Here is an 18,055-nt window from a genome sequence, read left to right on the forward strand (position 1 = left end):
CTTTCTTGCTTATGTCATTGGTTGTTAGTGCAACTTCTGGGGACTCATCTGCAGTATTCACAATCAGTTTTCCCTGTAGGCTTCTTGGATCTTTGAATGAGACCCTCCTAAAGTCACATGGCCTGATTCATCGTTTTCACATTCTCCTTTTCCAGAGGAAGCAGAATCTATTGTTTCTGAGTTATTGAAACTAATTCTGTAGGCCTAACCACACTCTGGGAGATAGTCATACTCCCCTCCGCTACACCTGACTTGCTAGATTCCCTACTTCCTTAGAATGTGCTTTCCTGACATATGATACCTAAGGCTAAGATTCTGTCAGTTATTTTTAGTAAAAGTCATGGGCAAGTCACAGGCAATAAACAGAAATTCACAGAAGCCCGTGACCTGTCCCTGACTTTTACTAAAAATAACTGTGACAAAATAGGGAGGGAGGAGGGTTCGGCACCCACCATTGCTGGGGGGGGGGTCCATTTCCCTGCCCCCCGCAGCCAGTGGTGGCTGAGAGCTCTGGGGTCCCCCTTGTCACCTGAGGTGGCTGGGAAGCTGCGGGATCTGCCCACGGTGGCTGGGAAGCTGTGGGAGTCCCTCCGCCAGCTGACAGCTCCTGTCCTGCCACCCCAGGGCTGAAGCAGAAAATGTTATGGAAGTCTCTGAACGTCACGGATTCTGTGACCCCCAGTGACAAATCTTAGCCTTAATAATACCCCTGACATACTGCATTCTGGGACATGCCTGCTCCCTGCTGTTCCTTGCTGTGTTGATCCCCACAAACCCATGCTTACCATTCCAGCTTCCTGTGACTTTCATCGTCTCTGGTTCTCTCTCCGCCAGTCAGAAGCATTTCTAGGGGGATTTCCTTTCTTTCTGGAGTCTTCACAGTCTGGGACATGGAGTTACCTTGCCTGGGTTTTAGGAGCCCCTTTGATGATGACTGTCTGGCTGTGTATGTTCCCAGCAGAGATGGGGTTAGTTAAGTCCCTCAGAAGCAGAGAGTCTAGCAACTCTGGGGAGCTGGCCTTGGTTTTTTACTCCCTTAAAATGGGCTGGGTTTAAAATAATAGAACATTTCTTTGTGATGAATGTCCCATGAATTCATCTGAGGTCCCTTGTTTTCTTCCCCTGAGCAGGGTTTCCAGTTTCTAAACCTGATGTGATCTCCCAGCTGAAACAAGGGGACGACCCCTGGGTCCCAGACCGCCAGGGCTCAGAGGAACAAGAGATCCTGAGAGGTGCCCTCACAGGTGAAGAATCATTAAACCTACTTAAAACTGTCAGTGCCTGAAGGAAAGAGCTGGGATTCCCTACAAGGATCTTGTGAACGCTCTCAGTCCAGGATTGTCCCCAGCGGGTGCAATATCCTCAGGGCAGATATCACTCATGGCTTCCTACCCATCCTGGCTGACACCTGGCAGTAGGTCCTTCCCTGACCTCCCTTCATCCTGAGTGTTTGGATAGGATGTGGAAACAGAATTGATCCCCTCCTCTTTCCCTTACGGGGAAGAGTTTGGGGGAATTCACTTTCTGATTCCCCCCTCCCCCATTTCTCCAGCACTTATTTTGGTTTCCTCTCCTCTTTCCCATTCCTATAGGTGAGGTTTTTCTCTCTCTGTCCCAGCAGGTGGTGGGATGGTGAGTGAGACTGAGGAACAGAACCCACAGCAGAAGGCTGCTGAGCATGTGGAACGGCACGGGGTACTGTTGCGAAGATCCAAACGGAAGGTGTCCAGAAGTCATGAGCAGCAAAAAGGTGGTGAGAGTCAGCATGGGCCAGAGAGGCAGCAGGGAAACCAGCCAGAAGAGAAAGTGGGTAAATCCATTAATAGTCAGGGAACTCACAAGGATCTCAAGGGAACCACAGGCCAGTACAGAATCCTCACAGGAGAGAGAAAAAAATCCTGCATGGAGTGTGGGAAAAACTTCCGTAGACGTGCAGATCTTATTAATCATGAGAGAATCCACACAGGAGAGAGACCCTATGAATGTAGTCAGTGTGGGAAAACCTTCACTCAGAGTTCAGCCCTTACTAGGCATCAGAGAATCCATACAGGGGACAGACCCTATGAATGCTGCGAATGTGGGAAAAACTTCTCTGACAGATCAACCCTTATTCAGCATCAGAGAATCCACACAGGGGAGAGACCCTATAAATGCAGCGAATGTGGGAAAAGCTTCACTGACAGCTCAGCCCTGATTCAGCATCAGAGAATCCACACGGGGGAGAGACCCTATAAATGCTGTGAGTGTGGGAAAAACTTCACTCAGCGCTCAACCCTTATTACACATCAGAGACTTCACACAGGAGAGAGACCTTATGAATGCTGCGAGTGCCAGAAAAACTTTAGTAATTGCTCAGCGCTTATTTATCATCAGCGAATCCACACAGGAGAAAGACCCTATGAATGCTGTGAGTGCGGGAAAACCTTCACTGACAGCTCAACCCTTGTTACACACCAGAGAATCCACACAGGAGAGAGACCCTATGAATGCCATGAGTGTGGGAAAAGCTTCACTGCCAGCTCAACCCTTGTTACACATCAAAGAATCCATACTGGGGAGAGACCCTATGAATGTTGTGAGTGTGGGAAAAGCTTCACTCAGCGCTCAACCCTTATTACACACCAGAGAATTCACATAGGCGAGAGACCCTACATATGCTATGAGTGTGGGAAAAGTTTCACTGACACTTCAACCCTTATTACACATCAAAGAATCCACAGCGGAGAGAGACCGTATGAATGCAGTGAGTGCGGGAAAAGCTTCACTCAGAGCTCAGCCCTTATTACGCATCAGAGAATCCACAGCGGAGAGAGACCGTATGAATGCTGTGAGTGCGGGAAAAGCTTCACTCGGAGCTCAGCCCTTCTTTATCATCAGAGAATCCACAAGAGATAGGAACACCATAAAAACCTTGTCTAAAGCCGACAAAAGATTTGTTTTTATCTTTAATAGTTTTGCTAATTGCCACATAGTAAACTTTAAAGCTATTTGCACCATTTCCTTCACTGTGGTCCCTCAGCTCCCCCAGGTGAGTTGTCTGTTTTTGCCTTCTGCGGCTCCACCTTTTTGGAGTTGAATTCCATAGTCCTTTCTGTCAACTCCATAGTCGTCTGGATCATGGGAGTTTGTGAGCCTCCTACAAGGGATGTTCATCACCTCCAGGTCGGGGAGATATACAGGTGACATCATCTAGCTATATCAAGGTAAAATCTGCTTGGTTTCATCCCCACTAGGATTTTCCATGGAGTTGGCTAGCTTGAGTTAGCTATCATGATGTAAAAACCTAACCAGTCTTCCAGTAAGGACATAACCCACGTACAGTCTCCAGGTTATCCTCACGTCCTGACCTAACCTCCTTTTCCTAGTCTAAGCAAACTTGGAGGAGGGATCAAATTTAAACTCTTCTTTCCACTGCAAAATGATTGTTAGAGCCTCTGAGTTCACCCTTTGGCACAGATTTGTCTCATTCCTAGTTGTCCACATATTGCCTTGGGGTGTGCTGAACAAGAATTGTTTTTGTACCCTTTTTCTCATATAAAATAGATTTAAATTGAACAAAGAGCGAGAGTGGTGGGGGAGAGAGGGAAGTGTCATTTCAGGCCCTGGGACACCTGAAAAAGATCAAGGTATTCCATGCTTCCCCATCACTCCAGCACTCTTACCTTCTGTCTGAGCTAAGCAAGAGTTTATGTTCTTCACATTTTAGCCCTCCACTCCCAAAGTGTCATGTGATGCAGTGTCCTCAGCTTTCATAGTTTCACAAACTTTAATGCCAGAAGGGACCATCATGATCGTCTGGTCTGACCTCCTGCACATTGCAGGCCAGAGAAACCCACCCACCCGCTCCTGGAACAGGCCCATAACTGCTGTCAAGTTAGTTATTCCACCTCCCTGAGAGGTGGTAGCCCTCCCGCCCACATAGCACTGTCTACACAGGGGAGGAAGGGTTAGGTCGGTATAACCATGTCGCTCAAGGGTGTGGATTTACACCCCAATTGATGTAGTTATACCAATATAGGTCTGTAGTGTAGACCAGACTTAAGTCTCCATTTGTAAGGTAGGTTCTCCATTCCTCCAATTATCCTAGTAGCCCTTTGTAATTGGGAATTGTCCTTTGATTTCTTTGATCCTAAATCAGACTCATTAGAGATGGAGATGAAAGTGTCACCAACCTGGAAGGGGAATTTGAATGGATTCCAAACAGAGTGTGATGAGTTAGCATTGAAATCCCAGTTTCCATCTATGGGCAAAGCCACTCCTGAGGTTTTCCCTGCCGAGTCAGGATTGTTTGCAGGAGGAAATTTGGGCTGTTTTCCCTATTACAATGATGTTAAACCTTTAGTAAATAACATGACTAACCATAATGAAACAACACATGGTGAAGCAGGTTTGAACAGATCAGAGGAAAGCAGGATGGGAGAATCTCTTGTCCTGATTCTAAGTCATCAGATGTAACCTGCTCTGGAATTTCACTTTATATGAAATTGAAATTGTTGTATATCTCTCTGGGATGTGGGTTTTTTCTTTCTTTCTGAAGTCTGGTTGGTTACATAACTGGATATTAATTTTGTTTGACAGAATGTAGCTCCGATTTATTGGGAACTTTGAGATAAATGATGATTTGCTAAAATAGGCAGGGATTGTGTCCTTAGCCTCTGTTTGCCAGAAGCTGGGAATGGGCAACAGGGGATGGATCACTTGATGATTCCCTGTTCTGTTCATTCCCTCTGGGGCACCTGGAATTGGCCACTGTCGGAAGACAGGATACTGGGCTAGATGGACCTTTGATCTGACCCAGTATGGCCGTTCTTATATTCTTATGTTCTTACTTTATCTTTCCTTTTTCCCTACCCCTCCATGATGATATAGGGAAATCTCCAGTGCAGTTCAGTCACCTGGAGTGCATACTCCAAGCTACTGGACATGCTAACAAAGAAACAGTAGCATTTTTAAATCTCTACTCTGAAATGGTGAACAACACCAGACTATGCAAAGGATGCAACTATCTGAAATAACTGTATATGATCACAGAAATATTCAATAGTTTAGGTCAGTATTGTCTCAGATGATCTGGAGTGAGAATTCCACAATAAGTGACTTGAAACTAGCCAAAATACCCATGTGTTTGATCCCCGAAGCAGCTGTGACCCGGGCCTTACAGGAGATTACTTACGAAAATACCTCCTGCATAATCGAATAACTTGGGAAATGTTGTCCCTAACTATGCAGATAGAGAGGAAATAAAAGTGGTGTTTTTTTTTAACTCACCCTTTGTAGGTGCTGTAAATATGTATAAAAGTAAATGAGTTTTGAATGTGAGATAGTTGCAGAAAAATATCTATTTTTTTAATAGAAATCCCACCTCTCATAGTTTACAGAGATTCTGATCTAATTTAGACATGTGCCACCAGATTAAAGAAATACATTTGTCATGTTTGGAGATGCCATCCTCACTAACACTGATGAAATATTGCATGGTTTGGTGAAGAATTCTACTCCAGAGAAGTATAAATTTACCCCAAACAAGGCCAAAGATTTGGCAAGAACTCAGGTAGAAATAGCACGCACCCGATGGTTAGATTTCACCCCCGAAAAGGAAGCTGTGATGAACTATGGTCCAGGTAACATTGCTTTTAGAACACTCTTCACTACTTCAATGTCACTGGTTACAGTTCCAGAAGCTGCGATGGTTAGATTTGGAACTATTGCCCTTTTCCATTTGGATCCCAAGGGTCATAAGCTAAAGAGAAAAACTGTTGATCTCCTCAGAGAACACTCCTTTACTGTAGATCCCCATCTCTTTTCCTGGTTGGGCAGCAAGGACTTTCCTGCTGTGCCATGACTGTAACCACCGAGGGAATGGCTTTGTCAGCTTCCAAGTTCAGACTGCAGCATATACAAATGTTGAGTTCTGTTTCTATGGTTTTGTCTCTTCGTTTTGCTCTTGTTTCTTACGCAGTTGCATCACTTCTCCGCCATCTCCTGCTACTCTGAAAGATTAAAAAGTGTGAAAATAGAGTACAGGTGTTTTTCCTTATGATGCAAACTGCCCACCTAGTGTGAGACATCTTCCACCAACCCTTACGGCAGATGATCCGCAGCTAAATGAACTCGCACAAGTTGGAGGCACCAATGTTGGGGTGAACCACAGCTTTACTCAAGGGTTCACTGGGTGGAAATAGGGGTGAAAAGAAAAGTAAGACACATAATAGGGTTTTGTAATCTTTGATTGTTATTGTTAGCAATAAAAATGAAATTAAACATGCAGTTAATTATTAGAGCAAGAGACTAATTATGTGACAATTCAAATTATACTGGAAATTATATATATTTTTTCTTTTTAGAAATCTAGGAAATGGTGGCTAATCCTGAAAAGCTTATTTGATGTAATTTACCCACCTTGGACTAAAGAGTTGTGAATTAAAATGTCACTCTAAAGATTGGGGTGGTGGAATATGTGAGAGATGTAGATGAGAATAAAGACCCAGTATAAATTTCAGTTATTTCTGTTTCAAATTAAATTTATTTTGATAAACTTTAAAGTAAATTTCTGTTAAGAGGAAAACTGCTTAAGGAGATAAGTTTTACTTTAACCTTTTACTCAGTGAGATTGAGAGTCACTGAGTTCCCCACTTCCCTTGTTTGCAAAGGAAAGATATGACATCTCTCATAAGATATCCACATTTATTTTTAAGCTTGGTGATGGATACATGATGCTTTGCTGTTAAATTTTTTTTTCCAAATGGTTATTTTTATGGGTGCTGAGATCTATGGAAACCTTCTCAAACTGGCCTTGATTATCTTCCATTTTTGATATCTTTGGGGTTTGCACCTCCACGCTAAATGTGGTTTGCAGCAATAGATATCTTGAGGAAAAGGCTGAGTTAAAGGAGACTTTTCCAAACTGATGCTAGCCCAAGATCTGCCTTATTCCAACCAGATTGTCCACATTGTTGGTATCCGAGGCATACTTCCCACCTGATTTGCCCCGAGATCTTGGGGAGGCACCGTAAAGCAGGGTAAGCTAGAATCCTCAACCATAAAGATCAAGATAAAGGCTGAAGTCCTTCGACTTTCAGGTCAACAAGATATCTGAGAGAGACTGATCCCCTCCGGGGAGGGAAATTGTGACATTAATGACAGGCTGTGCCAACATCAATTAATCTCCCTCTACCTGGGAAAGTCTGTGAGCATGGAGTGCAGGACAAGCTACTCAATTGTCTGGTTCCTCCACTGCAACTCTAGCTCCTACTATCCAAGAGTCGACAGAGAGAGAACTGGTGCACTCCAACTCGTTATTTTAGTAGTTTAATGTTCCATTTTTATTTTATTTTTCTTTCATTTGTATAATCTCCCGCCTTTCTATCATCTTCGGGTGTGACAGGGTGGTTCAGTGAATACATCTGTTGATCACCTGTAAAATCCACACTGGGAAGATGCCAGAAAGAACAGTTCCCCAAATCTTTTGTGTGGCCGTTGTTACATTTCTACTGACTACAGCCTTGATACAGGCGGCATCTGTGTTGGCATGGGAAGGAGAAGGATTTAGTCACATGACAGTGAAATCTGAGGAGGAAGCTTTAATTGGCTTTGAGGTTGTCGCTTAAACATGAACAATCATTTGATTTCAGTATGGAAATATTCCCTGGTTTCAGTGTGGCTTAAGATGCCAGGGTGAAGTTTTCTGACGGAGGTTTATGACTCAATGGACAGCCTTCTCACTGGATTACTCTTCTAAGATAGATGAATTGTTTATCGGTTGTATTAATCTGAGGGCATCAAGTCATCAGTTTAATCTAATCAACGCAATATCATTGTTCGCGCCTTGATTTACTGGTTCAGCTTGAACTGGATAACTGTGTGTTCAACCCATAATAAGTTGAGTTATGTTTATCGTAATTTAGCCTTTGTGATGTATGTTCTTGATTTTCTTGGATCGTTCTAATAAAATGTCTCAAAGGGATGTTGAGTCATGTTTCTGTCAATAAACTCCATAGGCCGCAACTGGAGAGAATCTGGCTGGAGATAAGGTGGCCCACATCGGAGCTGAATCAGCAACCTGTCAATTAACCCTTTGGTTCTCACAGGAGAGCAGCTGAGCGGGGCATTGATCTCAGCTCCAGTTGCTCCTCAGGGGATTCAAAGCATTGCAAGGGAAAACGAGCTCTCCCACCTAAGCTTATGGGAGCAGAGAATGGAGGTCAATGTGGCGGAGTGAGGAGGTGTCAATAAGGTGGGGGTATTTCTGTGTGAGAGCAGAGAGATTCGCTCTGCTTCTCACTATCCTGGGAAGGCCCACCCTGTGCCCCCATCTGGCTTGCCCTGGGGTTGTGCCTGGTCAGGACTGGATGAGGTTGGGGGTCTGGGCCTCAGGGTTGGAAATGGACGTGGTGCTGACAGAGTAAATGTATGTGTGCTAAAGGGGCAAATTGGGACGTTGCTAAGAGGACAGAGATAAAGGTGTGTGGGCAACCTTAACTCTGTGTGGTTTTCTGAAGTTGGAGCTGTGCTGAAGTTGAGGTTCTGCCAGGGGATGACATCCCACCAGGCAACCTTAACTCTGTTAACAAAGTGAATTGAATTCTCAGACAGAAGTTAGCAGATTTCTTCCACCTCCCAGGCCATAGAGAACAAACCCTGTTCTTCATGTGTTCCTTTGCTTTATATTTAACGGCTCCCCATTTGTCTGAACTTCTCCTAGTAACAGATCCAAGTTCTGCTCCCTCCAGAGACTGTGCACTTTGGATCTGATGAGCAAAGGTTATTCATTTCCCCTTCAACCTGCCTCAGATACCAAAGAGAGAGCTGTCCAGGAACTTGGGCCCTTCTCGTGAGTCTGTCTATCCGTATCCATCTGTCTTTCCGCTGCTGATCTCCTCCGATTCCTTCACAGTGGGGAAGGGCTAGTGCCCAGATCTATGGAGAACCCATTTTCAAAGCACCAGTTTCAAAAACTCAGACAATGCCCAGCCCCTCTGATCCCCATTCCTTGTGCAACTCACATGGGCTCAGAACCCTCCCCAACCTGACATCACAAAAGGACTGTAGATTATCCAGGCAACCAGGTAAATAGATAATGAAACCCTGTCCCTAGGGGACTAGCTGCAGGGGCCTGGCTTGAGTCTGCCAGCCCCTTTTTAGAGAGCAGTCACCCCCAAGTCCTGCTGATTTTCCTCTTCTTTTGGGGTGTTGTGAACTTAAGGGCCACTCCATGGTGTGGGTTTGTCAGGTACCAAACAATCTGTGTCTGAGACAATCTAATCTGGGGCTAGCAGAGAGAAAGGCAGAGAGATTACTGCAGAGGAGAAGCTGAGGCCGAAGCAGTCATCCTCACTGCACATGCAGCATCAACCCACAGCAGTGCTGGCTCTTCTTAGGAGATAAAGCCCCTCGTCTCATAACCAGAGACTCCCACAGAAAAGGGAACGGACGTTTTTGTGTCATTTCCTACATTTTTTTTAAGACAGATTGAACAAAGAAAAATTCCACCTTGGGGAGCTGTATTAACACCCCCCTCCCCCCGTGTGTCGGCAGCAGGCCTGGACCTTTATGTCCACCCTGCAGACCTCTGCCACTTGAGCTCTCAAAGGAGCTGGTAGTAGTAGGCTGTTAACCTGTGTGATGGGTTGGATCACACAACTCCCCCCTGGACGCTGCCAATTGATGTGCCAAGACTACCTCTGCTCCTGTTTTCCCTGCCAGCTCAGGACTCCAGCACCCTGTCTTGCTGAGCCAGACACTCCCGTCTGCTCTAACAAAGACCCAGGGTCTGAATTACTTGCCCCAAAGCTGCAGGTTTACCTGAAAACAGCTCACAGAAGTGTTCTTGTCTTTAGCACTCAGATGCCCAACTCCCCATGGGGACTAAACCCAAATAAATCTGTTTTACCCTGTATAAAGCTTATGCAGGGTAAACTCATAAATTGTTCACGCTCTATAACACTGATAGAGAGAGATGCACAGTTGTTTGCTCCCCCAGGTATTAATACATACTCTGAGTCAATAAGTATTAAATACAGAAAGTAGGACCTAAGTGGTTCCAAGTAGTAACAGACAGAACAAAGTAAGTCACCAAGCAAAATAAAATAAAAAAATACGCAAATCTATGTCTAATCAAACTGAATACAGATAATCTCACCCTCAGAGAAGCTTCAGTAAGTTTTCCCCCCCCCCCCCCCTCAGACTGGACACCTGCCAGGCCTGGGCACAATTCTTTCCCCTGGTACAGCTCTTGTTCCAGCTCAGGTGGTAGCTAGGGGATTCTTCATGATGGCTCCTCTCTCCTCTTTGTTTTTTTTTTCACCCCTTTATATCTTTTGCATAAGACGGGAATCCTTTGTCCCTCTCTGGGTTCCCACCCCCCACCCCCTCATCAATGGAATGACACCAAGTTAAAGATGGATTCCAGTTCAGGTGACATGATCACATGTCACTGCAAGACTTCATTACCCACTTGCCAGCACACACATATACAGGAAGACTTACAGGTAAATACAGCCATCTGCAGACAATGATCCTAGTTAATGGGAGTCATCAAGATTCCAAACCACCATTAATGGCCCACACTTTGCATAATGACAATAGGCCCTCAGAGTTATATTTTATATTTCTAGTCCCAGATACAAGAGTGGTACATTTATACAAATGGGATGATCACACTCAGTAGATTATAAGCTTTGTAATGATACCTTACAAGAGACCTTTTGCATGAAGCATATCCCAGTTACATTATATTCACTTATTACATTTTTATAAAACCATCTAGACTGCACGACGTCACAACCTGTAGGCGACCCAGCCACTTGTCAGAGATGTGACCCACGCTTTGCCAGGGAGTTGCTCAGCTAGTTGCTGAGGAATATAGAGACTGTACGATCCATTCCCCCACCTTGCCTCAATGGACAGCCTTCTCACTGGATTACTCTTCTAAGATAGATGAATTGTTTATCGGTTGTATTAATCTGAGGGCATCAAGTCATCAGTTTAATCTAATCAACGCAATATCATTGTTCGCGCCTTGATTTACTGGTTCAGCTTGAACTGGATAACTGTGTGTTCAACCCATAATAAGTTGAGTTATGTTTATCGTAATTTAGCCTTTGTGATGTATGTTCTTGATTTTCTTGGATCGTTCTAATAAAATGTCTCAAAGGGATGTTGAGTCATGTTTCTGTCAATAAACTCCATAGGCCGCAACTGGAGAGAATCTGGCTGGAGATAAGGTGGCCCACATCGGAGCTGAATCAGCAACCTGTCAATTAACCCTTTGGTTCTCACAGGAGAGCAGCTGAGCGGGGCATTGATCTCAGCTCCAGTTGCTCCTCAGGGGATTCAAAGCATTGCAAGGGAAAACGAGCTCTCCCACCTAAGCTTATGGGAGCAGAGAATGGAGGTCAATGTGGCGGAGTGAGGAGGTGTCAATAAGGTGGGGGTATTTCTGTGTGAGAGCAGAGAGATTCGCTCTGCTTCTCACTATCCTGGGAAGGCCCACCCTGTGCCCCCATCTGGCTTGCCCTGGGGTTGTGCCTGGTCAGGACTGGATGAGGTTGGGGGTCTGGGCCTCAGGGTTGGAAATGGACGTGGTGCTGACAGAGTAAATGTATGTGTGCTAAAGGGGCAAATTGGGACGTTGCTAAGAGGACAGAGATAAAGGTGTGTGGGCAACCTTAACTCTGTGTGGTTTTCTGAAGTTGGAGCTGTGCTGAAGTTGAGGTTCTGCCAGGGGATGACATCCCACCAGGCAACCTTAACTCTGTTAACAAAGTGAATTGAATTCTCAGACAGAAGTTAGCAGATTTCTTCCACCTCCCAGGCCATAGAGAACAAACCCTGTTCTTCATGTGTTCCTTTGCTTTATATTTAACGGCTCCCCATTTGTCTGAACTTCTCCTAGTAACAGATCCAAGTTCTGCTCCCTCCAGAGACTGTGCACTTTGGATCTGATGAGCAAAGGTTATTCATTTCCCCTTCAACCTGCCTCAGATACCAAAGAGAGAGCTGTCCAGGAACTTGGGCCCTTCTCGTGAGTCTGTCTATCCGTATCCATCTGTCTTTCCGCTGCTGATCTCCTCCGATTCCTTCACAGTGGGGAAGGGCTAGTGCCCAGATCTATGGAGAACCCATTTTCAAAGCACCAGTTTCAAAAACTCAGACAATGCCCAGCCCCTCTGATCCCCATTCCTTGTGCAACTCACATGGGCTCAGAACCCTCCCCAACCTGACATCACAAAAGGACTGTAGATTATCCAGGCAACCAGGTAAATAGATAATGAAACCCTGTCCCTAGGGGACTAGCTGCAGGGGCCTGGCTTGAGTCTGCCAGCCCCTTTTTAGAGAGCAGTCACCCCCAAGTCCTGCTGATTTTCCTCTTCTTTTGGGGTGTTGTGAACTTAAGGGCCACTCCATGGTGTGGGTTTGTCAGGTACCAAACAATCTGTGTCTGAGACAATCTAATCTGGGGCTAGCAGAGAGAAAGGCAGAGAGATTACTGCAGAGGAGAAGCTGAGGCCGAAGCAGTCATCCTCACTGCACATGCAGCATCAACCCACAGCAGTGCTGGCTCTTCTTAGGAGATAAAGCCCCTCGTCTCATAACCAGAGACTCCCACAGAAAAGGGAACGGACGTTTTTGTGTCATTTCCTACATTTTTTTTAAGACAGATTGAACAAAGAAAAATTCCACCTTGGGGAGCTGTATTAACACCCCCCTCCCCCCGTGTGTCGGCAGCAGGCCTGGACCTTTATGTCCACCCTGCAGACCTCTGCCACTTGAGCTCTCAAAGGAGCTGGTAGTAGTAGGCTGTTAACCTGTGTGATGGGTTGGATCACACAACTCCCCCCTGGACGCTGCCAATTGATGTGCCAAGACTACCTCTGCTCCTGTTTTCCCTGCCAGCTCAGGACTCCAGCACCCTGTCTTGCTGAGCCAGACACTCCCGTCTGCTCTAACAAAGACCCAGGGTCTGAATTACTTGCCCCAAAGCTGCAGGTTTACCTGAAAACAGCTCACAGAAGTGTTCTTGTCTTTAGCACTCAGATGCCCAACTCCCCATGGGGACTAAACCCAAATAAATCTGTTTTACCCTGTATAAAGCTTATGCAGGGTAAACTCATAAATTGTTCACGCTCTATAACACTGATAGAGAGAGATGCACAGTTGTTTGCTCCCCCAGGTATTAATACATACTCTGAGTCAATAAGTATTAAATACAGAAAGTAGGACCTAAGTGGTTCCAAGTAGTAACAGACAGAACAAAGTAAGTCACCAAGCAAAATAAAATAAAAAAATACGCAAATCTATGTCTAATCAAACTGAATACAGATAATCTCACCCTCAGAGAAGCTTCAGTAAGTTTTCCCCCCCCCCCCCTCAGACTGGACACCTGCCAGGCCTGGGCACAATTCTTTCCCCTGGTACAGCTCTTGTTCCAGCTCAGGTGGTAGCTAGGGGATTCTTCATGATGGCTCCTCTCTCCTCTTTGTTTTTTTTTTCACCCCTTTATATCTTTTGCATAAGACGGGAATCCTTTGTCCCTCTCTGGGTTCCCACCCCCCACCCCCTCATCAATGGAATGACACCAAGTTAAAGATGGATTCCAGTTCAGGTGACATGATCACATGTCACTGCAAGACTTCATTACCCACTTGCCAGCACACACATATACAGGAAGACTTACAGGTAAATACAGCCATCTGCAGACAATGATCCTAGTTAATGGGAGTCATCAAGATTCCAAACCACCATTAATGGCCCACACTTTGCATAATGACAATAGGCCCTCAGAGTTATATTTTATATTTCTAGTCCCAGATACAAGAGTGGTACATTTATACAAATGGGATGATCACACTCAGTAGATTATAAGCTTTGTAATGATACCTTACAAGAGACCTTTTGCATGAAGCATATCCCAGTTACATTATATTCACTTATTACATTTTTATAAAACCATCTAGACTGCACGACGTCACAACCTGTAGGCGACCCAGCCACTTGTCAGAGATGTGACCCACGCTTTGCCAGGGAGTTGCTCAGCTAGTTGCTGAGGAATATAGAGACTGTACGATCCATTCCCCCACCTTGCCCCGCGCCCCCTCAGAGTTCCCTTCTTTGCACCCCCCCCAACTCCCTGCCCTCCTTAGCAGCTCATGTCCCTTGGGCCTCTCTGTTTCTCATCCCTTTGCACTGGGATCAGGCTGCTTCCTCCTCTGTGTCCTGTGCAATGGGACCAAATCGAGCATCAGCAACACAGACCCCCCTATGCTTAGTGCTGATGGGGCGGTGCCACAGCTAATTGCCAGGAGGAGGGAACGTCCTGCTCAGCCCCTGCAGCCCTGAGATTGAAACATGCTCCAGCGCTCTCCCTCACCAAGAGTGGGTCTGGGTCTGGGTCTGCCCCGCCACCCTCCACCTGCAATGATCCGATTAGTGCTGAGTGGCAATGCAGGGAAAGCCTTCAATAAACCAGCCTGCCCCCAAACAGCCCTTGTCTCTGAGCCAGCATGGCCTGGTGCTTGCTGGAAGAACACGTCTCCCACTCTCTGAGCCACACGCCCCCCAGCAGAGACTGATGGGCTCTCAGGGAAGGGGAGGCGAATCTGCTTTCCCTGTGTCTCTGAGGCCATAGGACGCTCTGGGAAAAGCAGGGCTGGGGGGGGGGGCACTGTCACATACCCAGAACACTAGAGCATCTAGTACTTCTGGGGATGATGTGCTCTGTTCCCCCCTCCCCCCGCCAGCATGACCTCACACACTGTGCATATGACATCATACTTCTGCAGCCATTTTTAAGAGCACGCAGCATGGGGGGGGGGGGCACCATTTTGGAGAGTGCCCCGCTCTGCCCCTGCCGGCGTGACCTTGCATGCTCTCTTCAAATGTGGTCCGGTGATGTCCACCAGCCAAGGAGTGGATGAGGGACAAACGCGAGAAATGCAGGCCTGTCTGGCTTAGCACCAGCTGAGGGGCCTGCCTCTATGTAACAGGTCGGTGGCTGTAGGCCAGTGGTTACGTGAGAGGTTGGCACATAGCACCCCACAGTGGAGCCCTCTGAGGAGCCCAAGTCACAAATCTGTCCTGCACAGTGAGGCAGAGGAGGAGTATAGGGGACAGATGCCCGTGGGGGGGGGGGCGGTGCCGCATGCTGGGACCTGGTTTTGACGCCAGCACAATCCAGTCACTCTCAGCAGAGTATGAATGAACTCGATGCAGGGGAAAACACCTCAGGGAAGTGTGTAAATAAATTTTTCATCACAGGGAGGGACCCCCCAAATGAGCAGCAGACAGCTTTTGACTTTTCATTCATGTACTCGTACTACAGGAGGTAACGATCCAACAGAGAGGTAGAGTTGCTATCTGCTTTTCAGTCCCCTCTAGAGTTGGGGAGGGGGAGGCACCTGGAGCAGTTGGTTTATGTGCACAGGGATGTCCTTTGAATTCTCCTGAGAGATCTCAGTGTAACTTCCATGGAGGTACTCAGTAATCCTCTCCCAGGGTTTTCTAGGGCCAGCAGCCTTATTCCTTCCTCTGCCAGGTGGTGATAACTTTGCAGGCTCCATTACAGTAGCCAGGTTAGCAGCATACAGGCTGTGGTTAGATGTTTGGCTGCGTGTGTGTGTTCTCCCTGTGTACTGCCCCAGCTCTGCGCAGACAGCCGGCACAGCAGACCATGAGCGAACCGCCCAATGACCACAAGATCCGTTAAGGTACGAAGGCCAGGCCAGGTTTATTGTCTACCAAGCACGGTAATAGCATCTGACAGACTCTACGAGGATACTAAGACATGTATGTTTGTGACGATGGACACAGTTCAGTGAATGGTGGGACTTTCCCTTCCTCCTACTGGACAAAGACACTCACTCTGAGATACAACTTTATACCCTGATACAAACAATTTAGTACCGCCCCTCTGGCAGAGTTAGTTACTGCCCCCGCTGTAGCTATTTATCACCTTGTATATGTTGGTTCGATCAAAACATCTCTATTATATACTGTTATCCTGACCTTACCTTTTAGGAGAGGTCAGCGTGTTCCTGTTATCCTTGGGGAATGTTTTTGTACCATCCTGGATATTGGGATGGTCTGGTACCACTTGATATCAGGATGTGTTTGCATAACTACTCTGTGCCTAGCACTTGTTAGGAATGTGAATTTCTGCCATAGCAGCCCTGTTCTTGCCAGATTCTGTGAGCAGGGCCTGCCTCACACCAGGCCTCTGATACAAGGGCTTATGTCTCAGGCTCTCTCCTACTACACACACACACACACCAGGGTAGCTTTGGGACACCAGCAGCACCCATGCTCTCTTTGCCTTTGTTACCCTTAGGAGTGAGAGATCAACTAACACCACCACTGCCTGTGGAAACAATGCCAGGCTCGACTGCCATAACAGGCTGTGGAGAACTGAAGCATAGCACCTTTTTATACCATCCCCACACCAGCGTTCCTCAAGGCCCCACACCCTTACCCCATCACTCCACGCCAGGGGCAAGTATGAACCACGGCTTCCCCTACACTGACCTGTTACAGCCAGTGTTGATGTATGTGTAGCTACAGTAGATATCACTGTTCCTTCCTCTGGTTTATTTATTAAGGTGCCCAATTTTTATTTGTTGAATGTGTATTTTAATTTCTGCAGTTTAGTTTTGAAGCTGTTTTCATAAGTGAATAAAACGATTTTGTTTTGAAAGGTATTCATCTTTAGTAGTGTCCGGGAAAGAATGTATAATGGCTGCTGGAGTGGTCTTGTACACTGCCAACCACTGTAGTCATCCTAATGTACGGCATTCCCCCTACCCGCCTCCCCCCGCAAAATGAACAGGAGCCCCGTCGCTGGTATATATGCACAGGTTGGCAGCAAGCACCACACAGAGACCCCCAAACTACCACCCCAGGTTGAGCACTGCACACCACAGCCACATTACATATCTATTCAGGGGACACCATCATAGGACCTAATCACATCAGCCATACCATCAGGGGCTCGTTCACCTGCACATCTACCAATGTGATATATGCCATCATGTGCCAGCAATGCCCCTCTGCCATGTACATTGGCCAAACCGGACAGTCTCTAGGCAAAAAGAATAAATGGACACAAATCAGACATCAGGAATTATAACATTCACAAACCAGTTGGAGAACATTTCAACCTCCCTCATCACTCAATAACAGACCTAAAAGTTGCAATATTACAACAAAAACACGTCAAAACCAGACTCCAATGAGAGACTGCTGAATTGGAATTAATTTGCAAATTGGACACCATTAAATTAGGCTTGAATAAAGACTGGGAGTGGCTGGGCCATTACACAAAGTAAAACTATTTCCCCATGCTTATTTCCCCCTCCCCCCTTACAGTTCCTCACATCTTCTTGTCAATTGCTGGAAATGGGCCATTTTCATTACCACTACAAACAGTTCTTTTTCTCTCCTGCTGATAATAGCTCACCGTAACTGATCACTCTCCTTTTGGTGTGTATGGTAACACCCATTGTTGGGGTGTGTGTGTGTGTGTGGTGTGTGTGGTGTGTCTCTCTTCCTACTGCATTTTCCACTGCATGCATCCGAAGAAGTGGGCTGTAGCCCATGAAAGCTTATGCTCAAATACATTTGTTAGCCTCTAAGGTGCCACAAGTACTCCTGGCTTTTTTGCGGATACAGACTAACACGGCTGCTACTCTGAAACCTGACATTACTGTGGCTTGCTCTTAAAGTGTGCATTGAAAGCTTCCCCAAGCCATATCCATCCTGGCTGGGCTCATCTGATAGCTCGTGTGTCTGCCTGTTCACACTCAGCAGACAGGTGCGCCACTTATGCCCTACACCTGTAGGGCAAGTTTTCCCCCTTTGCATCACAAATATTGCTTAAGACACACCAGGCAGTTATAACCGCCGGGATATTTTCACCCCTGAGATCCAAGCTGGTGAGTAACCAGTGCCAGCCCCCTTTCAATCTACTGAAAGAACATTCACCTGTCTTTCTGCCCTGCTGAACTGGTAGTTGAATCTTTTCTTGCTGCTGTAGAGGTGGCTGATGTACAGTTTCATGAACCAG

General features: G+C 46.3%; 1 protein-coding gene across 1 annotated transcript in view; it reads left to right on the forward strand.

Moving 5' to 3' along the window:
* The window catches only part of LOC128823048 (zinc finger protein 436-like), a 30,541-nt gene extending 22,578 nt beyond the window's left edge, over positions 1-7,963 (forward strand). Inside the window, 3 exon segments of the mRNA XM_054005091.1 lie at positions 1,131-1,244; positions 1,619-2,817; positions 2,819-7,963. Of these exon segments, the coding sequence (XP_053861066.1) occupies positions 1,131-1,244; positions 1,619-2,817; positions 2,819-3,076 (1,571 nt within the window). The 3' untranslated portion in view covers positions 3,077-7,963.
* Positions 7,964-18,055: the final 10,092 nt, after the last annotated feature.

Source organism: Malaclemys terrapin, chromosome 15 (assembly GCF_027887155.1).
Source record: "Malaclemys terrapin pileata isolate rMalTer1 chromosome 15, rMalTer1.hap1, whole genome shotgun sequence".
Classification (NCBI taxonomy): domain Eukaryota; kingdom Metazoa; phylum Chordata; order Testudines; family Emydidae; genus Malaclemys; species Malaclemys terrapin.